This window comes from Bidens hawaiensis, unplaced genomic scaffold, assembly GCF_021521415.1.
Source record: "Bidens hawaiensis isolate Kalapana, Puna unplaced genomic scaffold, B.hawaiensis_p1.1 tig00039978_1, whole genome shotgun sequence".
Taxonomy (NCBI): Eukaryota; Viridiplantae; Streptophyta; class Magnoliopsida; order Asterales; family Asteraceae; genus Bidens; species Bidens hawaiensis.
The window spans coordinates 159,331-168,082 of NW_027505634.1; the positions used below are offsets into that span (position 1 = coordinate 159,331).

Here is an 8,752-nt window from a genome sequence, read left to right on the forward strand (position 1 = left end):
CAATTATTTAGCATACAATCAAGTGTTTGATTATGGATTATATATTAATATATTATTAATATTTATTATCAAATCATATATCAATATGATTTGTTAAGTTTAAAAGAGTTCACCATATCAACTTCACATGTATTATTAATATTATTATAATTGTGTTAGGCTGTTATCAAGTCAACCTCTATTTTAAGGTATCAAATCTAAAAATTTTATTCTTTATAACTGGAAAATGGTTGCGTGATCAATACTAGACAGTGCTTTTAAAGCAACGACACTGAGATTCTAAACGAAAGATAAAAGTGTTAATTCGTTACAATTTTACATTCAATTACGGATTCTATACCTCAAAAAGATTTATTTTCTAAACGTTACGTTTCTTACAGGTTTCTAGTGTAGATGGTTGATTTTTCAAATAAAAAAAAGGTAAATTGGATTTTAATAATCTTAACTTAATGCAGTTGGTCGATAATAATCCCAACTTAGAAAGTAGTTGCCACCGGTCCCAACTTTCACACCATTTGTTTTCATTGGACCTCCGTTAAAAAGAAAAAAAAGCTTAACGATGTTAAGTTTTTTCCAAATTTCACACTAATATTTTAGGGCTTTTGATTGGAATGATGATACGAGTCGATTGATGTAAAACTTACCTCAAAACGATGCTTCAAGCAGCTTGATTTTTGTTAATTAAAAGTTTAAAAACCGGAATTGAAGCATCCTTTAGTTGTTAGGATCACCATTTTGAGGTAAGTTTTACATCAATCGACTACTATCCTCATTTCAATCAAAAGCCCTAAAATATTAGTTTGAAATTTGGAAAAAAAAAACTTAACGTCGTTAAATTTTTCTTAACGGAGGTCCAATGAAAACAAATGATGTAAAAGTTGGGACCGATGACAACTATTTATAAGTTGTGATTATTATCGGCCAACTGCATTAAGTTGGGATTATTAAAATTTAATTTGCCTAAAGAGATCATCATATATCATATACTAGATTAACATTTATGTATGATGAACAAGATGTAGAATAGAAAACTATTAAGTTTGATATTTAAAATTGAACCCTCCCTCTAAAGCTCATATTGACCAAAGAATTAAACATTAGGTTGACTTTATAGTTGTTGACTTCTAACATCGTTGACCACCAGTGAAGCAGGAAGTCAAAGACCATACCACACCTTCACCACCTCCCACTATTACAAGTCAAGCCGGTGAGTTTTTTATTGGACAAAATCTTATAAATTAAATTATTTAAATGAACCTCAAATACACATGAAAATATTGTTGTTGATCTTCCTTTTGGAAATGAATCTTCTTTTTTAATATATTTTAAATTCTGATAATATGATTAAATGTCCAATTGTCAACCTAAATTTCAAGATAAGCTTGACTTGATTAATTTAATATAGATTGGATTGGCTTGTTTATTTTATTTTTGGTTAAAGGGGACGGAACCCCGAAAAAAACTAAAGTAAAGAAAAAAAGGAAATTACAAAACATGGCGTTGGGTATCCCGGGACATTTCCCCAAGAACAACAACCCAAAAGACAACCAAACACCAACCAAACAATCGGCTTGATTCTTTGATTTTTAACTGAGCTTGAATACGAACTCCACATAAACTCTATATCTAAAGTTCGAGTTCGGCTTGCAAATAAATTTTCAAGCTAAAACTCGACTTGTGTGTGTGTTTTATATTTATTTTATCATGGGTATATACATGACATTTATTATATTATATAAAAACAATTATATTTATAAAAAATTCAGGTATGCGGGTCTGGTCAAGCTTATATGACATTCGGACTTGTTTATAAGATTAATAAGCTTTAATTACACTCGGCCTCGTAATCATTTAACCTCGGTTCAATTTAAGCGCATTTAATTTCCACACTAAATGTAAGTTATGCCTTAACAGAAATGAACAAGTCTTTATAAGTGTATTAATTTAGCACATACGTGTCTATTTACATAAGAAGTGAAGTATATATTGAGTGCTAATTCTTCTCATATATCAAATTAGCCTTTTAGTTACAGACTCCTCTTGTATTTATGACACCCCTTATCCCGTTTACGTCGAATCCAAGTTCAAAAACGAACCGTGCCAAGACTGATCCGGAGTCCAAATGTTTGCAAAATGCAAACCGAGAACCAGAGGCACTGGGTCGAATGCAGATTCGTAAGGAGTCGGAAGGCTATTGGAATAACTAAAAACGACAAAACAAAAACATGCCAAAACTTTAAAAAGGCCACAAAACAGCACACAAGTTATTTAATTCCCTCATAAGTCATAACCAACATTTCCTTATGTTTTAGAAGAAACTAAACCAAACCTCTGCTTGTACACCATTAAGTTTTTTCGTAACGTACTACGAGCGATGCAGAATGTACACGCATACAACTTATGTACAAATATTATATCACTACCACAGCTAGCTTTCATCCAAAAGCTTCCAAAAACTAATTTAAAACAATAGGTCTCCATCCGCGTTTTGCTTATATAAAACGACCACCTTTTTAATCGGTAGAATCAACACATCAACTAAAACCAAAGTTATTCACCGGTCAAAAAAAGATCATCAGTATTATCATTATTGGATGTGGCTCCGGAAGCTGTAATTTTAATCGCTATTGCCGCCTTGTAAGTTAGTATGTCTGCAACCTTCATCAGCAGCTGAGCTCTTTCCCGCTTCATCGCAGCTGCCTGTTCCGCCCAGATAGCCGCCGCTTCAGTTTCTTCAACTTTGGTGGCGGTATTCTCAGCCTCCACGGTTCTTGCGTTTTCAAATAATGCTGCTGCATATATTATTTGAGACCGATGTCCAATTTAGTAATTTTGCATACACCATATAAGACAACAAAACTGAAAACGTTCGTGTTTGTTCGTTTACCTTTAACCGAACAAACGATAGAAAACATACAACTAAAAAACACGCGAGGTTTCCTTGTTCATTGTTCGTTAACAGTACAAAAGAACAGTTTGCGAACTAAACAAGTGAACATAATTGAACATAGATAAACGAACATAACTTAGCTAAAACTAGTTAAAATTTTGTACAGTTTGCGAACTAAACAAGTGAACATAATTGAACATAGATAAACAAACATAACTTAGCTAAAACTAGTTAAAAGTAATGTCTAGACCACTGAGGTGGGTCCAAATAGTTTTTAAAACTATACTAAGTTGTAATGGACCAAAAGTTTTTTTGTGTTCACGTTGTCCGTTTGACTATATGAACGAAAACTTTTGTTCATTAACTTCCGCCAAACGGTAAACCAAACAGTTCACTAAACGTATGGTTCGTTTGCGTGGTTCGTTTCCAAGCCTATGCCCTACATGTAGTATAAAACTGGTTTAGCGGTTTAAACAGCTTTTTTTCCCCTCAAAAACAGTAGTTTGTATCAAATACACAACTATATATTCCAAAAATAAAATAAAACATGCAAATAATAAAGGTTAAACAACCGGGGGCAGATTCAAGTTTCAAACCAGACCGAACCGTTAAACCACAAACCGCAAAAACCAAACGTACAGATCTCAAAAGGGCCAGCTTGCTTCGACTGCCGCAATTCGGTTGAATTCAACGTTTTTTTAACAGCAATATTATTAAGGATATACACACCTTTCAAGAAAGTAAGTTGCTTTCCTCTTCCAGCCTGGGTCCCACGTTGTCTAAATGATCTCTTCTTGCGAAGAACCGATTTTAAATTTAGTGGCTCGTGTCTTTTTGGTTTGTAAAGCTACAAACGTTCATCAGACACATTGGTCAGATATGCACACTTAAACCATTAAAGTCAATACAAATGTGATAATCGAACGCTGACATGGCACCAATGATAATAACCACCTTTAACTGTATGCACTATTGAGCATAAAGCATACTAAATGATGACATGGCAGTTTTGACCCGTTTACTTACACATTATTATGATCTCCAAAATAATTTATTACAAGAAACAGATTATAATTGAGATAATTAAAGCATATTTGATAAACCACTTGTTTATAAGTATAAAAATTAAAAATAACCATTTCCAACCACCTAAAGTGTACCAAACTACCAATTAATGCATATAAGTCACAAATATTTTTAAACCGAACCTGTTTTGACATGCACCCAACCCAACCGACCCACCCGTTCTTGCAGGCTTACTTATAACATTCTAAATGATTTCATTGGAGAAGATAAATAAACACTTGAATAAGATAAATTCCAAAACAATATATGAAACCTAATTCTTATAAAAAAATCCAACTTTGGGACAAAAACTGGTACAGGACAACTCGACCCGTTTCAAACGAAAAAAAATAAAATTCTAGTTTTGACCCAAACCAACCCATTATGCATACAGACTACAAGTCACAAAATAATAAATTCATAGTATTTTTCTTACCTTAAACACCCGAACAAGAGCAGAATGCATCTTCCGTTTAGCAATCCAATAACCATAAACACTTTCCAAAACATCTTTTGAAGCTAGACTCAAGCAACGATCAACAACCATTGTTACATCAGAATAATCATCAGGACAGCAATAAACCCCTTTTTCAAAAGCATCAATTATTTTCTCAAAAACATCTTCATCAACCCTTGTATCACGGCCATCATTAAACTTACTTAACCACTCGTCATCATCAGAATCCATGTCATAAGCAGGATCAATCTTCTCCAATGTTCTAGAAACTTCATCACCTCGTGTACTGATATATAAATCAGGCATCTTGAAAGGTACAAACTTTTCATCTGCATACTCTGATACTTTTTTCACTCGGGGCACAGGTATAATGCTTGATAAAGAGCTCTGAACTGGTATGGTTCTTTCAGAACATTCTCTGTACAATTCTTTGAAAATAAACCAATCTTGTCTATTTGGAAACTCGAGTCTCCAACTTTCATCACTGCTAGCCCAAATTATGGCAAGAGTGATTCGATTGCAAAAACACGGTCTCATCGCGTTTAACGCATCGATACGAAACCTCTCGACCCCGATTCGTTTAACTACAAGAAACCATTGATTTGGACCAACCATTTCCATAGTAATAACAGCTCCTACCTCTCGATGACCCCTGTCAGATTCTATCACTAATATGCTCGCATTGCAGCTTGCGGAATCTATATTTTCAGTTATTTCCTTGAGTTCTTTAAAACTAGCCTTCTGAATTGGCTTAGAAATCACAGGTTTTGAGTTTATTGGAAAGGACGGAGTAGTGGTGGACTTTGAATTTCCAAAACTTGAAGGGATATTTAATTTTCTTGATCTAGCCTTCTGAATTGGCTTAGAAATCACAGGTTTTGAGTTTATTGGAAAGGGCGGAGCACTGGTGGACTTTGAATTTCCAAAACTTGAAGGGATATTTAGTTTTCTGGATCTTAATGAGCTTCGTTTCTTTTGGATGGTATGGTGGATGCTAACACTGTTTCTTGATGACAAACATGGTTGGACGGTAACACTGTTACTTGGTGACAAACATGACAAACCTAAACAGATTGGTCTAGTGACTGAGACCCTCGTTGCCTTCTTTTTCTTGGATTTAGACTTTGAAGATAAGCAAGGCTTCGTGGTGGTAATATTTGGTGGCAAAACAGATGGAGGCATAACTTCAGTGACTATGTTCTTTCCAGATTGCTTTCTCGAAAACTTTTTCCCAAATTTTTTATCTAAATTACTGCAACTGGTTGATTCAGTCCTAACCCTTTTCCTAGAGTAAACCAACCCCCAACGACTACTTTCTGTTAAAGAATGATCATCATGCTCATCATCAACAACAAGCTTAATTTGACTGATTCCCCTTGTTTGCCTTAACTTAATCTCTTTACGTGGTTCCCCCATCATCAATTCCTTTAAATTCAACACCTCCACCGCCACCGCCGCCATGCTCGAGCAACTCAATCCAATCTCCTTCAGCATTTGCAGCAGCTAAAGGTACTCTTCTCATACGTTTAAACACCTTTTCAGTAGTAAGACATCGTCTACCAGACCTCAAAACCCTCGCCCCGAAAACCCTAGTACTCCTCCTCATCTCCACCGACGGCATCAGCCCCGTCCTCACTCTCTTCCAACGAGCTCTCAAACCGTCCGACGTCCGTCTGATCCTAACTCTCTTCACTATCTCAAAATTTTTAACAACAATCCGATCGTCTCATAACCTACCCTCAATTCACCGACACCAGCCCCGTCCTCACTCTCTTCCAACTCTCAACCGTCCGAAGACTGTCCGTTCCCAACTCTCTTCACTATCTCAAAATTTTCAACACCAACTCGATCGACTCATAACCTAACCTTAATTCACTGACACCGTTCCAATCACTTGTTACTAACTCTCTTCACTAATTTTTAACACCAACTCAGTCGACTCATAACCTAACCTTAATTAACTGACACCGGCACCCTTCCGAACATTTGTTACTAACTCTTCACTAATTTTCAACACCAACTCGATCGACTCATAACCTAACCTTAATTCACCGACACCGGCACCTTCCGACCACTTGTTACTAACTCTTCACTAATTTTCAACACAGGTGCGATCGATTCATAACCTAACCTTAATTAACCAACACCGACACCGTTCCGATCATTTGTTACTAACTCTCTTCACTAATTTTCAACAGCGACGCTTATTCATAACCTAACCTAATTCTCCAACAATTCTCTTAACTACAGCTATAGACTATTAAATTATACGTGTACATCAACTTGTACTTATAAATTTCAACACTCGAAGCAACGAAACCAGATCGTACGGTCATATCACTATATCAGATCCAAATTCATCTCAAATTCTCCATCAATAACTAATAATTATACTTCTACGCATCAAAATAAATACTCGAATCAATAGAATAAGACCGTACGGTCACATCAGATCTGGATTCTTCTAGAAGCATACTAGTCGGTATAGTATAAGTATATAATATACATGTGTGTGATAAACTCGTACGGCGTACCTGTTGACGGCGGATGGAGTGGTGATGGTGAGTGATCGGAGGATTACGGCAGTGGACGACGGAGTGTGTGGTGGGCGGTTACGGTGGTGGCCGTTGGATCTGGAAATTGTTATTATTATTATTATCATTGAATTGAAATGAATGAATGTTTGTTATGAGTCCTTATAATATTATTTATTTACAAGATAAGTATTTCTTTCTATGTTAATTATTGTTTGTAATCGATTAGTTATATTTTGTCAAAACCCGATGAGTTTTGATCCGGGTACACCCGACGTATATTTTCTCAAAATCCGATAGGATACCCAATGGGAAAACCCAAAACCCGATACCCGAGTAAAGCCCGACGGGATTGGGATGAGCTTTAATAATCGGGTATCGGTTTGGGATTACACAAATACGACCGATAGCCATCCCTATTATAGTGTTTGATTAAAAAAGATATGGATGGAATGTTTTTAAACTCGTTTTTTCTTCTACCTAATGAAGTCACCGATGGAACGAATTTTGAAACTGAAAGATCTTGTAACATTTGGTCTCTTATTAAACTGATATGGTCTACTTTGCTTAAGGTTTTCGCAAAATTTTTTTGGTTGCTCATGTGGGGACTTTTTAGCAAGTCACTCATCCTTCAGTTATCCTACTTTGAACCTGTTTAACTATGGAGTTTTTATCTCGTTCACAACCATTGTACCCAAAACACGTTGGTGATCCATGAGACAAGACGTTCCATGGCCTTTATCTCTCTTATGGATATAACAAATAGATCGATACAAACTTTGCCTAAGATATTACAAATTATGTTTAAAAGTTTTTGATCTTTTGATGTTTAAACAAATCAACTATCATAATTGCTTGTCAATTTTCTCTTATTGAAAAGCATGATAATTCTTAGCCTCTTGTGGGTTCCATGCAATATTTTAGAGATGCAAAAGAATAGCTAAAGCCCATAAAAAAGAGTTTAATATAAAAAAATATCAATTCAGATATCTATTGTTAATCGATTATGCCACACATCAAAATCAAAATCGAGTCATGATTTTTTGGTTTGTTAGCTTTATCATATAATTAGTTAATGGTCCGGTTATTTCCGTTTTTCTAAAAATAACCAAATCCGCTTAACTTAATATTTTTGGTTTCAAAAATAAGTTTTATCTGACAGTTATAACTTGAGTATAAATTTTTATTTTCTCACATATAAGAATCCTACTTTGTGTTAAAAACTTAACAATGAAGGGTGAAATTGGTAATAAGTACAACCTTGAGGGGCCTGCATATATCCAAGATATTTTATAGTCCCATTGGATGACTCATGCGAAAACGTGGAGGCCAAGAAACACAAGGGTATAAAAGTCATTTCCTTTCAAAGATATCACAGGTTACCTGGTACCGAATTATGCCACTGCCACGTAACCCACTTCCAGATTTCTAATTTAAGCCTATATAATTTTTTTTGTAAAATAATTAATTTTATTTGCACCTTTATCAATTATCTTTGTAAATTATTTTACATGTCTATTTTATTTAATGCTTTTAAACTAGGGAGATGAAACCTTGTGTCGTGACGGATGTAATTTTTTTTTTTTCGCTTTTGATGTATTCGTTATAACAAATATAAAAGAGAAAACCAGGAAATATAGTTGTAAATATATAACTAAAATGATATTGAAATATGTTCTTTTCAAGAATTTTTATTATATAATCAAAACCGCACCACATGCTATTTTATTATATAATTAAAACCGCACCACCAAGCATGTGTGCGATGACAATGCGAAACGAAAAATCCAAGAAATATAACGTGTT

The 8,752-nt window shown here is 34.8% G+C and overlaps 1 protein-coding gene and 1 long non-coding RNA gene across 2 annotated transcripts; both read right to left on the reverse strand.

Moving 5' to 3' along the window:
• Window positions 1–2,319: 2,319 nt before the first annotated feature.
• LOC143614400 (uncharacterized) lies at window positions 2,320–5,873 on the reverse strand. The gene is made up of 3 exons (XM_077087849.1): window positions 4,392–5,873; window positions 3,620–3,737; window positions 2,320–2,792 (listed from the first exon to the last, which is right to left on the reverse strand). The coding sequence occupies exons 1-3, from the start codon at window positions 5,871–5,873 to the stop codon at window positions 2,551–2,553; spliced, it is 1,842 nt and encodes a 613-aa protein (XP_076943964.1). The 3' UTR covers window positions 2,320–2,550.
• A 378-nt stretch (window positions 5,874–6,251) lies between these two features.
• LOC143614386 (uncharacterized) lies at window positions 6,252–6,778 on the reverse strand. Its single transcript, XR_013150285.1, has 3 exons — window positions 6,566–6,778; window positions 6,450–6,476; window positions 6,252–6,359 (listed from the first exon to the last, which is right to left on the reverse strand). It is a non-coding gene; the product is annotated as an uncharacterized LOC143614386 (long non-coding RNA).
• Between the last annotated feature and the right edge of the window lie 1,974 nt (window positions 6,779–8,752).

Bases quoted from the DNA above. Each gene is read 5' to 3' on its own strand.
- LOC143614400 (XM_077087849.1), bottom strand. From the start codon at position 5,873: ATGGCGGCGGTGGCGGTGGAGGTGTTGAATTTAAAGGAATTGATGATG. The intron at 3,738-4,391 runs GTAAGAAAAATA...GAACGTTTGTAG, and splicing joins CTCTTGTTCGGGTGTTTAAG to CTTTACAAACCAAAAAGACA. The intron at 2,793-3,619 runs GTGTGTATATCC...TAATATATGCAG, and splicing joins GCAACTTACTTTCTTGAAAG to CAGCATTATTTGAAAACGCA.